General features: G+C 40.1%; 1 protein-coding gene across 18 annotated transcripts in view; it reads right to left on the reverse strand.

Moving 5' to 3' along the window:
• ADGRL3 (adhesion G protein-coupled receptor L3) overlaps positions 1-22,656 on the reverse strand; it is a 486,726-nt gene that overhangs the window by 253,239 nt on the left and 210,831 nt on the right. For all 18 annotated transcript variants that reach the window (XM_062199279.1, XM_062199284.1, XM_062199276.1 and 15 more), the window contains one exon: positions 14,489-14,569. In XM_062199279.1, the coding sequence (XP_062055263.1) occupies positions 14,489-14,569 (81 nt within the window). The remainder of the gene's footprint in view (positions 1-14,488; positions 14,570-22,656) is intronic.

Raw genomic sequence — 22,656 nt, forward strand, 5'->3', positions numbered from 1 at the left:
AGGAAAGGCCACACCACGGTGATTGAATTTACCTCTCTCTAAGCCATTCTCCACCCTGTAGCTATAATCATCTCTTAAAAATCAAAATCAGATTACGCAGTACTCTGCATAAAAGCCCTTCAAGGCTACTCACAGCTCTTGAAGTTTAACTTCTTTACTGTCCTATGAGGCCCTGGCATGGTCAAGGGATGAGCCAGGTCTCGTCTGTATCCCTACTCCTTTCTCTCACTACACTGTAGAAATTGGCTCCTCTCTTTAATTTCTTTCTCGTACTTTACTTGTATAGTTTTCTTCTTCTGCTTACAGTATACGCTCCCGGGAACAAAAGTCTTCACAGCTTTACACACTGTACAATCCCAATAGTAACTGGTAGACATAAGGCCTGCATCAATATTTGCTTCAGAAACAAATGAGCTAACGTGCCAAGAATTTCCTACTGCAGTGTTTTGAACATACTTCCCTTCCATTGTAACCTGGGCCAACTCACCTTCATTCTTCTTGTAACGGCTCCGTGGTCCTCTCCCAGGAGTGCCTTTCCTGGATAGCCAATCACTTTATATCTTTTTTTATGGCTGCTATCATAATTTATTTATGATCTTGATGGTATAATTAATAACTCATCTACTATCTACATACCCCACTGCAAGCTAAAGACAAAGGGAACAGAAATCTTTTCTCTCTTGCATGTTACTCTATTGCCAGTAGAGTACAGGACAAACATTCACTATGGTACAGCATACCTAGCATGCATTTTCTTAAAATCAACTGATCATACTTAAAAAGAATTTGTTGCAAGATTCCACCTGCCATTTTACTCAATAAGCATGTGACCCAGAGTGGCCAGAGGAGCAGGAATCCCATTCCCTGAGTTCTGTCTGTCTCTCCACACCTCTCAACACACACATTTCTCTGTAGTGGGATATTCAAATAGAGACATGGGACTTGGAAGCTTTTAGCACGAAACAGTATTTTATTAATGCTGGTAGCGGCTCAGAAGGTTCACATGCAAAGGCTGAACCTGCGACACGGTAGGTGTTGTCTTTTATACCCTGTGTTAGTTATCTTAAACCTTGTGTCCCTCTCTCCTCCCTCTATGGTGAAATACCTTCTGAGTGAGTGCTCTAATGCTACAGAGTTGTAACAGGGTTGACCATGTGTAAGCCGTGTATGTAGATGCTGGTAATGCCAAGGTTTCCTTCCTTTTTTTCTGGGCAGGTCCTTAACTTCCGCTCTGATCCAGGAGCATCCCTGCCACATCTCCACACACAATAGAGATCAGGGATATTCTGATATTCACATTTTCAACATCCAGGAATAACACAGTGTCGCCATATCATAATTCATTGAATAATTTAACTTTTTTTAAAAGATGTATTCATTTATTTGAAAGGCAGAGATACAGAGAGGCAGAGACACAGAGAGATGTCTTCCATCTGCTGGTTCACTCCCCAGATGCTTGCAATGGCTGGAGCTGCACTGATCTGAAGCCAGGAGCCAGGATCTTCTCCAGGTCTCCCATGTGGGGTCAGGGGCCCAAGGACTTGGGTCATCTTCTACTGCTTTCCCAGGGTATAGCAGAGAACTAGATCACAAGTGGAGCAGCTGGGTCTCAAATCTGCACCCAAATAGTTTGCCAGAACTGCAGGCAGCAGCTTTACCCAGTATGCCAAGCATCGGCCCCCATTATGGGATTTTTAAGGAGGTCTTTTGGCTTGTTTTGGTTTTTGCCTTACTTACTAACTGTGGAATCTAACCCATGTATAATTTGCCACAGTCTGAAAAAAATGTGTTGGGTGGGGGTGGGGATGTGGGATGGAGGTCTGACCTAACATCTTGATGTCACCATTAATGTGTTATACAGAGCTTCAGACTAAAACAATAAATAGCTAAATTAAATTAACCAGTATATGTTAACATTCTACAGGTTACAAAGCAATTTCACCTTTGTATTTGAACAGTAAACAACCTTGGGAAGGACATTTATTGGAGAACGTCAGGTACTGTGGCTGTGGGATTAGTCCATGGTAAGAAATGGGGTATCGGCCGGCGCCGTGGCTCAACAGGCTAATCCTCCGCCTTGCGGCGCCGGCACACCGGGTTCTAGTCCCGGTCGGGGCACCGATCCTGTCCCGGTTGCCCCTCTTCCAGGCCAGCTCTCTGCTGTGGCTAGGGAGTGCAGTGGAGGATGGCCCAAGTCCTTGGGTTCTGCACCCCATGGGAGACCAGGAGAAGCACCTGGCTCCTGCCATCGGAACAGCGCGGTGCGCCGGCCGCAGCGCGCTACCGCGGCGGCCATTGGAGGGTGAACCAACGGCAAAAGGAAGACCTTTCTCTCTGTCTCTCTCTCTCACTGTCCACTCTGCCTGTCAAAAAAAAAAAAAAAAAGAAAGAAATGGGGTATCGGGATGAAATGAGGGCACTGGTCTTCAGGCTCCCTACTTTCGTTGGTCTCCACCCAGGTGATCCTGACACTAGCTTAACTGTACTGGATATTGTTTTTTAAAGCTGTGCTCTTAAGAACTGGACAGGGAACACAGAGAAAAGTGCTTTTTAGTATTGTGAAAGTCAAGCACCTCTTAGTGTAAAGGCAATGCTGCTGCTTGGGTTGTTATCAGATGAATGACAGCTAAGGTGATTGCTGCCCAGACAGAAGCAAATGCCTTTTAGCAGAAAGGGAGAAAAGACTCTCATTCTCCAAGTGCTGATACATATGTGGATATTTTATCTATAGCCAACCCAGGCCCTGGACAGGTATAAATGGATGAATGGATCCAGAAGAAAGAGATCCCATCTCAAGCAGTTGACTTTAAGAATAAAAGATAATTTAAAATTTGAGGATTGACCAAATATAGTTTTTATCACACCTACTTCTCTGGCCACGTAGATATTCCAAGATACTCCTCAGTGGCATGTGTGTGTGCAGGCACGAATGCATGTATCATGTGAATATGCCACATAATTTGCAACTTTGCAGCTGGGGACATTCAGCAGGTAGGGATGGGGTGATGGTTATACTGGGAGGTCAAAGCAGACTTCTGTATTCACCCACTCTGGCTTTAGTGGGAGCAGCCAACACAACTATGAGCCAGCTGTCTGCTCCAGGCAGTCAGGCAATTCATTCTTACTGTACAACTATAAAACGATTTTCTATTTTTTTGACAGAGTTAGACAGTGAGAGAGACAGACAGAGAGAAAGGTCTTCCTTCCATTGGTTCAACCCCCAAATGGCTGCTACGGCCGGCGCGTTGCACCAATCCGAAGCCAGGAGCCAGGTGCTTCCTCCTGGTATCCCATGCGGGTGCAGGGCCCAAGCACTTGGGCCATCCTCCAGTGCCTTCCTGGGCCACAGCAGAGAGCTGGACTGGAAGAGAAGCAACCAGGACAGAATCCAGTGCCCCAACCGGGACTAGAACCCGGGGTGCCGGTGCTGCAGGCGGAGGATTAGCCTAGTGAGCTGCGGCGCCGGCCTATAAAATGATTTTCTGAGGCTCACATTTACATTAACCATTTTGGAGAGAGAATATTGGAAAAATTAAAATGAATATATCTTATTGCAAATAATATACAAGATTTAGTACACTGTCTTGTATATAATTTGTAACAATACATCATCAAGCTATTTGACCTCTTTCTTGTAGTATGATTTTAGACACCTCTTTTGAGAGAAACAATAAGACTTTTATAAAACAGAGTAAGAGGAAATAAGGTAGTAGTAGGGAAAAACACTATTTTATAGAAGAAAACAACAACCTCACAATCACATCATTTTTCACTGAGTAGATGGAAGGTAAGTGTTTAAACCATTGTGGAATATTGTGTTCTCAAAACAACTATTGGGGATGGAGAGGGATTTTTCTGAGAAATACTACATTAGAGATGTTCAGGTCCTCTCACCCCTTGCTGGTGATGGTTCACTAAGAATTATGTGTCGGGGCAGGTGTTTCACGTAAACATTGAGATGCCAGTTAGGACGCCTGCACCCCACACTGGAGTACCTGTGTTTAATTCCCAGCTCAGTTCCTCCTGACTTCAGCCCCCTGCTGATGTGGGCTCCAGGAAGCAGCAGGTGACGGCTCAAGTACTTGGGTCCCTGCCACCACATGGGAGATAAGGACAGGGTTCCAGCTTTCCAGCTGAAGGCATTCTGGGGAGAGAACTAGCAGATGGGCAGCGTCTTGCTCTCTCTCGCTATTACTATGTCTCTAAAACAACTAATACATTCCTTTTTAAAGTATGTGTTACAGGATATAGAGGTAGAAATTAAGCCACAGTTCTTTCTGTGTAGATGAAAAGCTATAATAACAGGTTTTATAGAGACTAGATTTTATGGATATTAGATTTGAATCCTATTATGCTAAATATTTAATCTCGATATTTTTCTTACATTAAGTACCTCTGCCTCATTTTCTCATTCACAAAGAAATAGTGTAAATACCACCTGCTTATTGAGCTTTGGGGAATTAATTAAATAATAATCCATGTGAGGGCTTAGAATAGAGTCAGGAACAAATGTTGATTATCCCAAGCCAGGTGCACTCAAAAATGGCTTTTCTAGAAGAAATCCTGAAAACATTATGATGGGTTCTCTTTGAGAATTTTGGAAATGGTCATGTAAAATTATTTTTAGCTTGAACATATGATTTAAAGTGAATAGTAAATGTTAGTTATTATTATCATTACTGATGAACAATACAACACTGTAAAAACTTCTGATATTTAGAAATTATTAAGCATATTAAGTGGGCCATCTGCCCACTTTCCTGATTGAAAGTGAAGATAAAATGAGAGAGCTGGTAAGTCCTGGAAGCTATAGCAGCAAACGTAGGAGGGCTTGGCCAGTGAGTATGCTCAGGGTGGAAGGTGAGGACGGTGGCGTTCAAAGGACTAACCCTGGTCTCAGCCACTAGGCACACCCTAGTCCTGCTGGCTTCCCCTTCCTTTCACTGTAAGATCCATGGGGAACCACCAAGTTCAATGCAATGGTCATTATCAGTGGGCCTCCATCAGTCACGTAGCTCCTGGAGGACGTTGAGACCACCACAGCATCAAGTCTCCATCTAATGCCCTTTGAGTCCCAAGAACATCATTCTATCAGCCAACACGGAAGTAGAACTTGAACAAATCTTTTGTCTCTTTGTACTTGGCTCATTTAAAGATCACCAGAAGGGCTGGCATTGTGATGAAGCCGTTCAGCTACTGCCTTCAACATCAGCACACAGTATGGGCACCAGTTCAAGACCGGGCTGCTCCACTTCCTGTCCTGCCCCCTGCTAATGCACCTGGGAAAGCACTGGAAGATGGCCCAAAGCGCCTGGGCCCCTGCCACCCATGTGGGAGACCTGGATGCAGCGCCTGGCTCCTGGCTTTGGCCTGGCCCAGCCCCAAGCCTTTGTGGTCATTTGACAAGTAAACCAATGGATGGAAGATCTTGTTCTCTTTCTCCATCTCTCTCTTTCTCTGTCTTTTTCTCTCTAACTCTAATAAATCTTTAAATAAATAGTAAATAAATCGTATACTTCAAAAAAAAGATCACCAGAAGTTGACTGAGAACCCAAAATGAAAAACCAGATCGCTCTACTTTCTGGAATAATTGTTCTCAGAATATTCTACAAATAATAAACTAAACAGGACTAGCAAGAATATACTAAATTATCTCAAACTATAACTACTACCTTTCAAACAATAATATATGTTCCGAAAGCACTTTGTAGGTTTACAAGATTTTATGCTCTTTCTTGACAATAGTGAACAATGAGTGAATTTAACCATTAAATTCAGAATTTAATTTCAATCAAATTAAACCCAAATTTAATTAGTACTACTTATGGTACTATATTTGATGCTAGTAATAGAATGATGATGATCTCAAGGTCTGAACTAAAAAAAAGGATCCTTGTGACACTGAGATGATGTATATGCAGCAGTTTTCCCCGTGTTTGAGGAAAAGCACGCGCAACACAACTTCAAAAAGTTAATGGAAAACTGAGTTCAAAGATTTGGTGAGAAATTTTTTGAAATCCATGTATATGCAGGGTCTTCAAAAAAGTTCATGGAAATACCCATCATGGAGAAAACTACACATGACTTCGAGATACTTTTGCACCATATTAAACATATCTTTTAATGTTATCTTCCAGAAAGTTTTTGAGATACCCTTGTACTTAAATAAATGGGAGTTGCATTTGTTTGAATAATAACAAGACATATACTCTGCTTATATATTGTAGGTGTGCACAGTGAACTGAAATGATGCAAAAACTGTCTGGCATTTCCAAGTGTTAATAGAAGAGTACTGATTTACTATGATCCACATGCTGTGTTTGCACCAAGTTTTATTTTATTTTCCAAGAATAAAAGTGAGTAAAGGCTGGGAGATGGCTCTGTGGTTAAGCCTCTGCTGGCATCCCATAGTAGAGTGCTGGACCCTTGTTTCCCACATGGGGGGCCAAGATGAAGCTCGTGGAGCCAGGCTTGGGCCAGGCCCAGTCCTAGATGCTGTGACCATTTAAGGAGTGAGCCAGTGGATGGAAGATCTCTCTGTGTCTCTCCCTCCTTCTCTCACTCTGCCTTTCAAATAACAAAATATCTTACACACAAAAAAAAAAGTGAGTAAAGGCAGGGAACAACCTGCCATATAATATTTGCTAATCAAATGAACTAAAAAAGCACCTTCATTGAATATTAGAGATGGAGACTCTTCAATAAGATGCCAGATGTCACATTCCTATTATATTTTAATCAATTTCAAATGTTTTCACATCTCACTAGATAAAACCGTGTATTAATGCCTCCAATTTGTGATGCTAAGTCTTTGGCTATAGTTTATTTTTAATATAGATGCACCAGGCAGCGCCATCTGTTTATTCTGAACCCTAGAAAATATTTTCAATGTGCAGTTTGCTTGATGTAATTCAATTCACACATGAAACTTAATGCCTCGTATTATTCTAGTTCACTGATTATGTACCAATTGAACCATGTTTATATTACTCAGCTTATTATCGGAAAAAAGTTAGAAAAAAATTGATGCAGTTTTTCAGCTACGAGCAAGCATTTCATCTTTTTCTCATAGTATAAACTGTCACTGTCAAAGTTAGCAAACATATAAATGAGTATTCAATATTAGTTTTTTTTATTGAGATCCTACCTCAAGAAAGATGATACAAAACAAATGTAATAGGTTTTCACCGGCTGCATTTCAGTGGTGTTCGATACTGGAAGCCAGAGTATCTGACAACTTCCTAATTTGTTATATAGCAAAACATTCAGAATATCATCCTCACTAATATAAGTGTAGGATAAACACAGAATTTTTTTCTTAGAAATCAGTATCTTTGGGGCTGGTGCTGTGGCACAGTGGGTTAACACCCTGGCCTGAAGTGCCAGCATCCCACATGGGTGCCAGTTCTAGTCCTGGCTGCTCTACTTCCGATCCAGCTCTCTGCTGTGACCTGGGATAGCAGTAGAAGATGGCCCAGCGGTTCTTGGGCCCCTGCACCCTCACGGGAGACCCGGAGGAGGTTCCTGGCTCCTGGCTTCGGATCGGCGCAGTTCTGGCCGTTGTGGCCAATTGGGGAGTGAACCATCAGATGGAAGACCTCTCTCTCTCTCTTTGCCTCTCCTCTCTCTGTGTAACTCTGACTCTCAAGTAAAAAATAAATCTTTTTTTAAAAAAAGAAATCGTTATCTTTTGTTGTTAATTGGCAGGAATTAATCTAACTTCAATTACTAGTGATGTGGTGCAGAATGCCTCGGCTGGGCTCTAAAATTGACGGCTAAGCCTGTCACAGGTTGTACAGAGGAGCAATGCAACAGACAGAAAAGAAAAGGAAAACCAAGCCAGTGTCTGAATCTCAGAGAGGCATACTTCTGCTCCGGGTCCTGATCCAGCTTCTGCACAAATTCCCACCCAGCCATCTTCATTGAGTGATTCTGCCTGTCTTCCAGAAACGATTTTGTAGTAGGGTGTTTTTGCTCATAAATAATTTTGAGGCGCAATAAAGTCTGCGGGAAAGGAGAGGTAGCGAGACCACACGACCTTCAGCACTGCGACTCCTAACCAGCCCTGCTATGTGCTTCAGCATGCTTATTTACCAATCTGCCGCAAAACTACCAAAGTCGTGTTTCTTTCATTTCCACTTAAATAAAACTGCAAAATATGTCTAAAAGGCATGGAGAACTTATTTGCATACAGAAATATATCATCCATCCCATTAAATTAACTACAAAATTGCAACAAACTTGTTTTAATAATGAAAGGTTTAAAAATAATAGCGCTTCTAGATGAAGCTATTTTTTTTACGAGTCCTGATTAATGAGACAGACGGCAAGAGAAATGACTATAATGGCAAATGCTGATTCAGGGTCTTCTTTTTATTAAGTGGTTTATAGTGAGGGCTGTGCCTATTTTTCTATTTATAGTGGCAGCTCTGGTTAATTACCTTGTAATGTATTGTGACATTAATGCACTAGTAAACTATTGGAATTTACACCCCTATTCAGTAATAAAAATCTGTAAATTGAAGATTGCTCATAAAGTCATCACAGGCATAAATTATGTGACCAAATGCCATGTTTGATCACATTAGCTTTAAGGCACAGAATCTCCAAAATTTGCTCATTAGTTGGTAAGTGCCACTGAATGTATTCACAACAGCTATTTTGCAAACTATAGAGAATATGTTTTATTCAAGGATATTTTATACATTTTCCTTCTGGTTACTAAGGGCATGTTGGACATAATTCTAAGTTAGAAAACAAAAAATATTGTGATAAATAAATTACACAACAATACATTTTCCCTTAAGAAACATGGAGTGAAAATTAAACCAAGCAAACTGAAAGGACTTAGGATAGTGATACATGAGTCAAAAGCAAAGTGAGCAGCAGGTGGTTAGCCCAGCAGTGAAGATGCCCCCGGCCCACACTGGAGTCCTCAGTCTGCTTCCTGGCTCTTGCTTCAGTAACTGGAGGGTTGCATTCCTGGCTTGCAGTTACTGTCACCTGAGTAACCAGCAGGTAGGAGCTCTGTTTTGTGAAAGTCTCTCTAACTCTCAAGTTAACAATAATAACAAGTCCCCAAGGTGACTCACAGGTGAGTGGGCCAAAAAAAAAAAAAAAAAAAGGCAGATAGGAATGTGATTTTATACAAGTTGTATGCACAGGAAAATAATATCTCGGTCAACAACATACTGCACACACGACAGTGAACCCATAGGATGACACTGCCCAGTGATGTTGTAGCTGTACGCTGTCATGGTTCCCCACAAAATCACTTGGAGATGCGTTTCTTAGAGCACATCCCCATCATGAAGTGATGGCCAAAAAGTTCACGGAAAATTGAATTAAGGTAAGTTTATGTTGGTGCCAAACGGTTTTGAGATGCATGTACAGCTTTTATCATAATACATGGTTTCTGTGATCTGAGGATCCCGTGGACACATGTATTTCTTTTTTGAAAAAACATTTTTTTGAAATACAGTACATACACACACACACACACACACCTCAAGAAAAGCACTTAAGTGTATAGATAAAGGAGTTTTTTTTTTTTCATCATCTGCACTCAAAACAACACTCAAATGAATAACAAAGCATTACTAGTAACCCAAGAGTCCTCACTATTCCTGCCTCATTTTTTTAACTTGTGTAATAAAGGGTACATCGTCCTTTATAAGGTAAGATTCAGCGAAGCATCACTTATGGCTATAAACCAAATGATGAAACCCAGACAGTTTTCATATTCTCTATATATTCATGACTGCAAATAAAAGAAAATGTGATATTTGTCTTTTTGTCTTTCCAGGGTCTCGATTTCTTCAGGTCTTTTTTTTTTGGGGGGGGGTAACCAACATCAGCATCTTTTAATTACAGGTTTAAACCACAATTCATAAAGTTACCAACAAGTACTTCATTATCTCAAACATTCATTGTAAAATCACTATGAAACAAAGAAAGTACCAAATAATCAGATATATTTCAGATGAGATCAGAATAAAGTGGCAAAGCACCTGAAGCAGGCTTTTGTGTCACTGTGTATTAAGCAGTTCTTATTTTCCAGAGGAAAATTCCCTGTGCTATTCTCAATAGCTACGACTGTATCTTCATACTGCAAGACTTATAAATAACAGGAAATTAAGTATGAATTTAGTCAAGTCCATACAATACAGAAAAATGAATGTAAAAAGCGAAAATTCTTGCCAAATGAACATACACATGGACTGATGAAGTTGGTATAGGAAAGGAAAGCAAAAGAATACAGAGAATTATTGTCAGTGGAGGAAGGTCCCAAGGCCTCTCTCACAGATTGAGCATATACAAAATCATAGCAGAAAAAGGACAGCCAAGGTAGTTAGCTAGTGTTAGTGTACAGGTTGTTCAAAAAAGGTATCCTATAATCTCATAAAGAGGAGAAACAACTACAATTATTGGCCGGCGCCGTGGCTTAACAGGCTCATCCTCCACCTTGTGGTGCTGGCACACCGGGTTCTAGTCCTGGTTGGGGCGCCGGATTCTATCCCGGTTGCCCCTCTTCCAGGCCAGCTCTCTGCTATGGCCTGGGAGTGCAGTGGAGGATGGCCCAAGTCCTTGGGCCCTGCACCTGCATGGGAGACCAGGAGAAGCACCTGGCTCCGGGCTTCGGATCAGCGCGATGCGCTGGCCGCAGCGGCCATTGGAGGGTGAACCAACGGCAAAAAGGAAGACCTTTCTCTCTGTCTCTCTCACTATCCACTCTGCCTGTCAAAAAAATTAAAAAAATAAAAAAAATCACAATTATTTGAAGATTTAATTTGTTATATGATATAAATTCAAATACAAACCTACAATACACAAAAGAAATATTTCTCTTTATCCTTTGCTCTCCCCCACTCTTGACAGAGATAGAGAGATATGAGGAGTTTGGTGTATAATTTGACTGTATATAAATATCAATAATAAGGTACAAGATATTTAAAACCAGTAAGTGAAGATAGGGGTTGATAGTTGAGAGGAAGAACCTTATGGTTATAAATTAATCTTATTTTTATGCTAACTCTATCTCATATCTAATATTTGTCTTTAAATGATATATTAGATACTGTTAAGAAAAAGGCACAAGGTTTTTTTCAATGCTATTTTGGGAATTTGTACAAACTCCATTTTTATCTAATTAATTTTTTTTTAATTTCAAGGCTATGTTACATGAGCTATGATTGTAATTCCGACTGCATTAATCCACAGAGAACTAGAAGCTCTCAAGACCATCAGTCCAAGTTAGAGCACTGTTTGAGGTAGAGACGCAGCGGAGAGGGCTCTTGGATCAAGATCATTCATTCTTTGCCATTTCAATGCCACCACCAGGAAGGTGATGCCATTTTACAGTCACATTTTTAACAAGGCCAATGATCTTCCAACTCTTTAGGGCATGATATATGTCAGATATCTGCCAACAACTTAGCATATACACTTAGTCTTCCTGTGAATGCAAAGGAGGCATTATCTTCCTTGGCCTACAGATGGCAGACAAAAACAGACCCATGTCACACAGCCCTGCCTGCTTCCAAAGCCTGTTTTCCACCCATACACCACAGCCATGAACCCAAAAGTACATGGTAAAACCACATTTTACCTAGGACTGTCCAAGGCCAATCTCTGTTCTGTAACATCCATAATTCTCACAAAGACACTGTGAAGTTCCTATTTCTGATCTTCTGTGTGGCTGCTTAAGATACCAAGGAAAGTTCTGGAAGTTCCAACTTCAAGTTTACTGACTTCAAAAGCCCTTGATGTTATAAGTCGATCAGTTTTTTTATCTGTCTTATCCAGACTTTAGTTCACTTTTTCTATGCTTTCTTATGGTAGTTTACGAAAGGCCCAAATTCTTCACTTTTTACATCCATGGTCTGTCTTTAGGATTGCAGCTTCTCTGTCAAGAGATAGAATCTATTTCTGCTTTCTGAAGTTTGGAGTGGACTGTCTGATTGGTTTTGGGTAAGACATTAGCCACCACAATACAAGCAGAAGCTCAATATGCCACTGAAATTCAAGACTGGCTCTCTCATTGTTGGAGACCCTTTTGCCATGGGAATGAGCCTGGACTGACCCACTGCAACATGTGGCCATCATTCCTGATGACAAGCAACTGAGAAAAAACCTGAGTGAGCCTTCTCCTTCAAAAAAACTGACCAGCTTGCTAACTACTACACAACCATCCTCAGCTGAGTCAGCACATATTGAATTCAATCAGATCTTGGAGCTATAATAAATGTTCCTTGTTTTAATTTACTGAGCTTTGAAGTAGATGAATGCAGACTGCCACATTACCCTTCATATGACCTCAAAGTACTTTTTCTCAGATCGTATTGGGGTCATAGCGGAACAACTGAATTCTATTAAAGTCACCAACTTGCACAAACAGGTCTCCCTCTTGGTGGAAACAAACTTCCATCAAGAACTAACATGCCTAAAACAATGCATCCATTTAGAATTCATAGCTATTTCTCAGATGAGGGATGATGTCACAGATCTGACTCAGTCCCTTTGTACTGCTATATCAATATACCTGAAACTGGGTAACTTATAAAGAACACAAATTTACACTTCACAGTTCTAGAGGCTTAGAAATCCAAGATCAAGGCGCTGGCCAATTCAGTGTCTGGTGCAGTCTGCTCTGTGCTTCCAAGACGGCGCCTTTGGCTCCTTTGCACATGTGAAAGGAACAACAGAAGAAAATGGCCTTGGTTGCACTTTGGTGGTGGTGGGGGGCATTAATCCACTCAGGAGCACTAATGGCCTAATTACCTCGTAAGGTCCCACCTCCTGAAATTATTGCATCACGCATTAAGTTTCGACAGGAATTTTGAAAGGGACACAAACATTCAAATTGGAGCTGCATCCAATCATATAACCCAATACAGAAACCTCAGAGAGAACTCTGCTTCGTCCCTGTGTCTGTTCACTCAAAGGCCATGTCTCTTCCACACATTTCTCAGATCCTTGCACTGCCGTTGACACACTTCTAACCAGATCCCCTTCACTTTGGATCTGAACGACCGAAACAGCTGTGCTGCCAATCTCTCTATCAGCTCACCATCTACACTGACAGCCAGTTCTCATAGCCAGAACAGATCACGTTATGATGTCACACTCCACTGACTCCACTGGGGGGGGAAGGAAGAAAAACTTTTTTTTTTCCAGAATAAAATACAAACTTCTTGGTACAAGACATAGAACCTTCCCTGCCTTGTTTCCTCTCTCCAGTCTTTCCCTCTAGAACTGCCCCTCATTTTACTATGTGTCCAGCACACTCACTTACACACACCCAGTCTTTGGTTCCTTCTACTTCCTCTTATGGAGTCCCCTCAGGCTCTCTGTCCCTTTTTCCTCTTGAAAAGCCTGAGTGTATCCTTCAGAATTCCACATGTCACCTGCACTGTCAAGCACTCAGACAGAAATCACTGGATGGGTTTCTAGCATGTTTCTGGCACACATGGCCAAGAGGAGGGGAGTACTAACAGCCCCTCTGCTTAAGGGGAATACAAACAAGGGAGCAAGACAGGCCTCCTGCAAAATAAGACACAATATCTTCAGGACAGTAACTGAGGGAAGCACAGCAGGTATTTGGATAGCACAGTGAGCACAGAGCTCCTCTCTGGCATCCATCTGAGAAGGCTTAACAGAGAACTGATCCTAAAGCAGAGCCAGGAAACACAGGTAGGAACTTACAGAGAAAATACCCTGCACAGCAAATGCACTTCTAAAAGTCAGGCCTAATTACTTTACCACATTATTAACCCTGCTGAAACATGCTACGTTACTTAAAAAAAAAAAAAAAAAAAAAAAAGAATGATCTCAGGGCACTTGACATTTATAAAATTCTAATATATATTTCTATCATAACAGTTATGAACATCATGAAACAGTTTGAATGTCATTGCTAGGCATTTTTTAAATAGCAGAATGATGAATTCGGCATTTACATTCTGAGTTTGTAAATGTTTACTTTCCAATTTTTATTTTGTATGATTATTTAAAAAATCTGTTACTGAAACAGGTGGTGTCAATTTAAAAAGACAAACTTTTAATTTTAACTACTCATTTTTAAAACAAAATGTTCTTATTAATATTTAAAAGAATAATAAAATATCACTTCGCAAGGAAAAAAATCTGTTGATATGACTTAGATTAAGACAGCGCAAAAAAGAAAGTTCAAGTAAAACCACAATAGTTATCCTGTAATCTCTAAGTCTACATTGTTACCCAGTTGGTCCTTGAATCACTACTGGACTTGGTTTCCAAACTTTTTCAGAAAAATACTTAGATTTTAGTTTATAAATAAGACTTGGTCTTTCACTAGACTATTTACACATTTTATTTTTTCTCCTGTTTTTTAAACAGGAAATGCATGTCAAATAATATTTATAGCCATTTTAATTTGATTAACTGCATTAATCAAAGAATGCATAGCCTTCTTTAAGTAAAAAAAACAAACCAACGAAAACAACCTTACCTCTAACAGGCGGTCTTTCCAGTTCAGAGTCGAGGTGAATCGGTGGAGAAATGTATGACACCTGCCCATGATGCGCCTGCCCTGTGGACCCAAAAAGAAACGTTAAGAATACATCATAGTGAGGGATTTTTACTTTAGTTTTCTGGTTTGTTTTTGTGATGTCACATCACCTCACTCCATGTTGAATTAATAGGCATTATCAACTGCAGACAGATCTGCCCAAATGAAAAAATAGTATGTGCCATACAAACATCAGCCAATTAAATAAGTGCTTCTCCAACCACTTGAGTTCAGTTTTCTTTCCCCTTTTGGTTAAATTACCAATGTACTGTGGAGTGGTACTTTTAGAAAACAAGTTACAAGAAAAAGGAAATGGAAAAACTTAAAGACATAAAATGCAAGTCTCCACTGTTGCTGTTAGATTGCATGGACACTAAGTGATCTTTGCTCTCAATGTCTGCACTTATTTTCTTTAAAATCAGTAATAAACCACTGGCAAACTGGCACCTGATACACAGACGATTGACTTTGTTCACTTCATGACCCTGATTTGCTTATATTTTTCCTCTAAGATTTACTTCCATCATTTGAGTAGAAAATTATTCTTAGGTGTTTACTGTGTTTGATGGGAAAACAACAACTAACCACAACTCAAAAAGCAGGCAGATGGATGCATCCCTCCATCCCCCTTACAAAGCATGTGACTGGCTCACATATGAATTTATAATACACTTTCTGTCTGACGAGTTGAGGGAGTTACAACATTGATTTTAAAGGTCAAGATACTAACTGAAAAAAACTGTTAGCTTAAATACTAACAATTTAAGTAGCTATTGTTTGTATACTGATGGTTTAGGAAGCAATTAAGATTTTTCAGGAAAGAAAGCCTAATTACAGAGTCACTTCAATTTTCAAAAAAAAAACATTTATTTTTCATATACTTGAAAGGCGGGGTGGGGGAGGGAGAGAAAAGGCATATATTTCATCTGCTGGTTCACTTCCCAAATGCCTGCAGCAGCCAAGGCTGGGCTAGGCTGAAGTCAGAAACCAGAAACTCCATCTGAGTCTCTCACGTAGACAGGAGACCAAGCACCTGCTGCTTTCTAGGATACATCAGCAGGAACCAGATTGGAGTGGAGGAGCTGGGACTCCAACTGGCACTCTGATATGGGGTGGGGGCGTCCCCAGTGGGGGCTTAACCCTCTGTGCCACAACACCTGCCTCTCAGTGCAATTTTAAAAGCTTCTTCATATATAAAGAAGGTTTGGGCAGGAGTGGAGGACCTATTCTTTCTACAAAGGTAATATGCAGTTCTATTTCACACCCTCCCTATAGTAATTTACAGGGTTGTTAATCTCTTTTCCTAAACAAGGAAAGTTAATGATACATAGATTATGATAACAGTTAGAGTAACCTTCCCGTTTCAAGTAATATTCAACTTGTAATAAACTCTGTTGATTCCTCTTATGAGGCACATTTCAAATAATTAATATGGCTCCCTGTTGATAGTGGCTGCCATAGCTCCCAGCGTTTCCCTAGCTCATGGCACAGACAGTGGAGAGGCTATAACACACAGAGTCCCTCCTAATGGTAACTAAGAATATTGCACATTCACTGGCCTGGTGTCAGTGGAATACTAAAAGCACTGTTATAAAAGGAAGAAGACACAATTGTGCACTGTTAGCAGTCTGTGTTCAGTACAGTTTATTAAAAACTTCAGATTATCTCATTTGCAAGCCGCCTATTTACCTATATTTACATACTGGGTTGCAAAAACATTTCTGTTTTTGAGACCTTGTGACATTACATTTGAATTGGCTTGAAACATTGTGGTTCCTGTAAATAAAATAATAGAGCCTTCACGTTCTATTGGCTTAAAATAACCTCAGCATATAAAATAATATTGATTTCACGTCTACTCCTGAAACGCAGTGTTCACCACATATGAGAATAAGCACCAAGTGCTCATCCATCATCTCCTTCCTCCAACTACCACCACTGTGAATATTATGCACTAGATTACTACACACATATTTTTAAGACGAGAAACAAGCAGAAGGGATTAAGTAATTTGCCAAAGCACGTGCAACTCTTAGAGAGCAGTGCACAGGGTTTAACTTCAATCCTCGTGTTTTATTCTACATCATCATATGTTTCTCAAAGAAGATCTCCATATGCTAAAACCTGGCCAAAAATACATACACATTTCAGAGATAATGCTCAGGAGTGACCCTGTTTTGGGGAGTGTCATTCCTATATTCAGAGTGAAGAGGGCTAGATGCCACATTTGTTTCTATTTGGGGATAAACACGCAATTTCAAAGGAGCTCCACACACACACCCTCAGGTAGCATGGAGATCAGAGTGTGTAGATCCCCAGAGGCCAATGTGAATATCAAAGAGTCGATGGGACAAGGATCATCAATAGCCAAGTCCTGAAGTTGCTTTACCATAATTTTCGTTCTGTTTCCAAGGAAAAATCTATCTAAGTGCCAGAGGGAGTAATACAGGAAAAGCCAAGAGGTAGGAATTGTCTGAGAATCTAGCACCTACAGGGAGGTCACACATTTAGTAGTAGTTTTGTATTTTCTGGCATTGTGGCATAGCAGGTAAAGCTTCCACCTATGACGCCAGCATCCAATATGAACATTTGTTCGAGTCCTGGCTACTCCACTTCAAATCCGGCTCCCTGCTAATGTGCCTGGGAAAATAGCAGAAGACAGCTCAAGTCCTTGGGCTCCTTCACCAACATGAGAGACCTGGAAGAAACTCCTGGCTTCTCCTTCTCTCTTTTCTGTGTCTCTCTTTCTTTCTCTGTAACTCACCTGTCAAATAAATAAATAAATAAATCTTTTTTGAAAAAAAAATTAGCTTTATGTGATATCAAAGGACTTGAGAATTGGCACCCCGAATAGCCACTTCAACATTAGAACCCTCTTGAGCTGAATAAGTGGAAAATCAATGGCTGTTGGCAGAATTCTCAGCCCTCCTCCTGTCGTCATGTGAAAGCAGGGCATAGATGTCTGTTTGAGGAGGTGCCGCCACCCTTTCCAGTACTGGGGAAAGAAGAGTGACTCTTACCACTCAGGAAGGGGTGTCCACACCAAGATGAGTTCACACAGACAGAGCTACCAAAAACCATCCTATGTTCCAGTTTCCCCATATATTTCCTAGTCACTGCCCTACCACTCTAGTCTCTTAAAGCCCAAGCCTTCCTTCCTTTGATAAGGATATGACAATAAATAGGACTAAGTGCTTGGTAATAACAATGGATAGAAATAAAAAAGGAGTGAATGCTCCAACATGGGAAGCAGTCCATACAGCAGACTCATAGAATGACAATCACCTTAAGTAGCACTCTGACCTCAGAATCAACCCTAAGGCATTCTGGTTTGGCTGACAAGCTCAGGGGAGAATTTCAGGCATGGAAAGCCAAGATGCTGTGGTGAAAAATGTTCTACATGAAGGCCCTCCTTGGGCGAGACCCCAGTGGAAAGAAGCAGCCACCAAAGAATGATGTACTTTCCTTTGAAGGGAGGAGAGAGTTTCTACTTTGCCTATGGCCTTGTTGAAATACTGACAGAATTTGTGAATCCAAAGGGCTTCCATAGCCTAGGCAGCTCTTGTCAAGAACCTCAGGTGATCACTGACGTCATACACAAGAGTATTAATTGTTAAATAAACAACAGGAGTCACTCTGCACTAACTCCTCATGCAGGACCTCTGTTCTGAAAGAGTTGCATTATAAGACTTGATAATAAAACTTGTTCTCAAAGAACTGCTTTATTTTAGTGTATTAAGTGGAGGATATGTTATGTCCCATAAATTATAGTTATGTCTAAGTGCTTGCAAAGATGTATCATTCTTAGGTTCCTCTTTAAAGATATCGAGTTTCTTTAAAAAAAAAAAAAAAAGGAAATCACCATCAAGATGCAATGATTGAACAGCCCTTGTCAGGAGTGTTGAGGAACAGCTTTTGTTCTTGTTTTTTTCTAATGTTCTTTGCTTGTTTGTTCTTTTCTCTTTTTCTTCCTCATGCAAAGTGCTGAACTCTTTACATAGAATAGAGTTAATCCTCTGTGTATAAGGTTAGATGAAATGCCCACATCTGCAAGGCCCACAATCTCTTATGGGCACTGGTTCGGGTCCCAGCTGCTCCACTTCTGATCCAGCTCCCTGATAGTGCACCTGGGAAAGCAGCAGAGGATGGCCCATGTGCTTGGGTCCCTGACACCCATGTGGGAAGCTTCCTGGGGGGAAGCTCCTAGCTCTTGGCTTCTGCCTGGCCCAGCCCTGGCTATTGTGGCCATTTGAGGAGTAAACCAGCAAATGGAAGATTTGTCTCTTTCTATCTTTTTCTCTTTGCAACTCTGCCTCTCAATAAATAAAATAAATCTTTAATTAAAAAAAGGTGTGGGAGGCTCAGCATTTAACTTTTTCTTTGAGTTTCACTTCTTTCTCTGCACTCCTATGCATGTCAGTATTGACAAAAATATTCTGCCTTTTCTCCCGTTGGCTTCATTTCCAAATGTCCAGTCACTTAAAGTAGGAGGGTAGAGAAAAAGGTTTTCCCTATTGAGAAATAATAGTGGCGGGCCGGTGCTGTGGCACAGCGGGTTAACCCCTGGCCTAAGCACTGGCATCCCATATGGGAGGCAGTTCGAGACCCAGCTGCTCCACTTCCAATTCAGCTATGACCTAAGAAAGCAGTAGAAGATGGCCCAAGTCCTTGGGCCCCTGCATCCACGTGGGAGAGACCCGGAGGAAGCTCCTGGCTCCTGGCTTTGGACCGGCGCAGCTCCAGCCATTGTGGCCAGTTGGGGAGTGAACCAGTACATGGAAGACTTCTTTCTCTCTCTCTCTCTGTGTGTGTGTGTGTGTGTAACTCTGACTTTTGAATAAATAAATCTTTTTTAAAAAAAGAAAGAATAGTGGCAGCAGGGAAATGGGAAGGTAGCTTATTAATTAGTTTTTATTTATATTTACCCTAGATAAAATGATATATTTTTATGGAGAAAGAGCATATATTTATGATACACACATCTATTTGTACTGTCATAATTCATGTATCATAAATAAATCATTTCAAAGTATACAATTTAGTGGGTTTTTGGACATTCACAGAGTTATGCAACTACTACCACAATAAATTACAGAATATTTTCATCACCACAAACAGAAGCCCCAAGTCCATTAGCAGTCACCCCCCCATTTCTTCTCAACCCACTCTTGGCCCAGGAAATCAGTCATCTGTTTTCTGTTTCTATAGATTTGCCTATTCTAGTCATTTCTCATAAATGGAATTACATAATATGTGATCTTTTGTGATCACATTTTTCACTCAAGATAATTTCTCAAAATTCACTCATGTTATCACGTGGACATATATTTCATTAGTTTGTTTGTGCCAAATAATACTCCATTGTATAGACATCCCTCATTTCATTTATCCATTCCTCAATTCATGGATATTTGGGATAGTTTCTACTTCGGGACTATTATGAACAATGCTGCTATGAATGTTCCCGTTTTTGTGTGCATTTCTCTTGAATAAATGAAGACACTTCAAAAAGGTCACAGGAAAATAGAAGTTAAAAGTCTGAATTTATTTGGATGCAATTTTTTTTAAAATGTGTGGAAAACGTGTATTCTGAAACAAAATAAACATTTTTAATTCCATTTTTTCCCCAATTTTTAGAAGTGTTCTTGTATATCTAGGAGTGGAATTACTGCCCCCTATAGGAATTCTGTGTGAGCTGTTAGGACTTGTTGGGTTGTCATAAGGAGTGAGTGGATGAAATTTTCAATACCGTGGAGATGTTCTTCAGGCTTTTTGTTTCTTTACAGGTGGTTTTGTTTTTTTACAGCTAAGACAGGTCAATATGATTTTCAAATAATTAATGTTAAAATGATCATACAATATGGAAAAGGAATAGAGAATAGAAAGATAAAGCAGATACTCTGGGCCAGAATTTGTATAGATCCTCCATACTGAGAGGGTAGGAGGAAAAACTGATTGAGCAAAAAGAAAAAAAAAAAGTAAAGAGCATCTTGTGTTCTGAATGAAAATGTGAAGTTTCCAGTGTCAGGTATGCCAAGGACGTGGAAATTTCAAGGGTCTGGCCAATAAAGTCCAGTACTATAGCAGAAATCCAAAGACCACTGTGGATTCTGGAAAAGTCATTATTTTTTCTATCTTCAATCTCTTTTTCTACTTCTATTTAATTTCTCTTTGACTGAAGGACTCTGCAATTTCTACTAAAGTTCAAATATAGAAAGGATTTGGCTGGCATTCAGCACAGGAAAAGGCCCTTTTTTTTCTCTCTTTCTTCTGTCAATACTTTACCTGTACATCTGAGTATAGAAATGCATTTACAGAACCACAGAATTTGGAGGGAGAAAGACATCTGATAGCTTAGACTCCCAAGCCCACGTGTGAGAATGAGAAACTGACATCTTGAGACGCTGGGGACATTTTCCAAAGTTAAATAGAGGTGGTGGACGTCAAGAGTGATGTCAGCCCCTGCAAGAAGGGGGATGCTTTACAGCCATGTGTGTGCTATTCTGAGACATTCCAAAGGGTGAGAGATATTTATTATGGAAACCTGTACTCCCCCCATAAGAGTATGCATACAAACTAGAAGCAATTTAGCAAATAGGTAAGCTCATGGCTCTGAAGCAGACAGCCTGGGTTGGTCCCTGGACTCTGCCACTTCTTAGCCATATAACCCAACAACCTAATTAACCAACAAGTCGATGCACTTCTGTCTGCCTCAGTTTGCTCATTTGTATAATGAGGACTACACTAGCACCAATCTCACATGGATGCCCTGAGCATGAAATGAATTAGTATATTACGTATTAATTAAAGCAGAACAGTGCTTGGTACCTAGTACACGGTAAGTCTTTGCTATTATTATTTCAGATTTATTCTTTCATTAATTAATTCATCAGCCATAGATGCCATTCTAGGTATGTGGTGTAACAAGATACCAAACTAAATGACACTGTAGACTCTTAGGTAGACAGACAGACAGCCAATAAGCAGTAAACGTAATAAGTGCTTGAGCCTGAATATAAATGCGACATGCTAAGGGGAATGGAAACAGCTGAGAACAAGCTATGACGGAGGTGGAAGGGGAGGGGGAGGCATGCGGTGTTCAGGAAAGGCCTAACTGAACTTTGTGAACAGTGTTTGAAGGGGTCAAGAGATTAAGACATATAATATCTGACTTCCTAACAAACTCTAAAAAGATAAGAGTATAGATAAGGGCTCAAATCTAATTTTAATAATTAAGACTTGAAGAACTAAATAAACTGGTATCAGATGCTTTTTCCCAGTCCATTATTTCAAATTCTACCCATATTCATAGAAATACTAATAAATGTCACCACTGATCAATGGATTAAAACAATTTTAAGTAAAATGTGGAGATATGCAATTGGGAAAATGAACACAACCCTCTTCTTAAAGTAAAATCATGTTATACTACCCTAAATCTCTACTGGATTCTCCAGCTATACCACCTTTCAACTGAATTCTTCCTCATTTTCTGTACAGTGTGGTAAACAAGTTTAATAGTTTATGGCCCTGCAGGCAGATTTTATAGCTTCCATTTTTTTGTTTGCTTGCTTTAAAATTTTCAACTGCTGATCTTGATTATTTTACTCTAGAGACATGACATTTCCCTCCTTAAAGACAATAAAAGAGATGCCACATTCTTGCTCCTGTGGTTTTTAATACTATTATTATTTTGCTTTTACAACCTTTAGGATGACAGTAAGTTATATCTCTTTACTACCATAATGACTCCATGTGGAAACAGGGAGCCCACACTAAATAAACTACATTTAAGAATGGCATATGGAGTTTTTCTAAGTTGTTTTTTTTTTTTTTTTAGTACCATGAATGTAGCTAAGCTTCCCTCCAAAAAAGTTTAATTTCTTGTTGAAAGTAATTTCTGCCATTGACTATATATATATATATACACACACACACACACCAGGGGTCAATGTGCTGTTTGTGCTGATAGAAAATTGGGCATTCCTAGCATTAGAACAACTTTCTTTTTTTTTTTTCTTCAAATACCACTCTGACTATAAACCACCTGGTGTTTGTAAAGTCAGTTTTCAATGATGAAGTAGAAACATCAATCAAAAGTAATCACG

Source organism: Lepus europaeus, chromosome 8 (genome assembly GCF_033115175.1).
Source record: "Lepus europaeus isolate LE1 chromosome 8, mLepTim1.pri, whole genome shotgun sequence".
Lineage (NCBI taxonomy): Eukaryota > Metazoa > Chordata > Mammalia > Lagomorpha > Leporidae > Lepus > Lepus europaeus.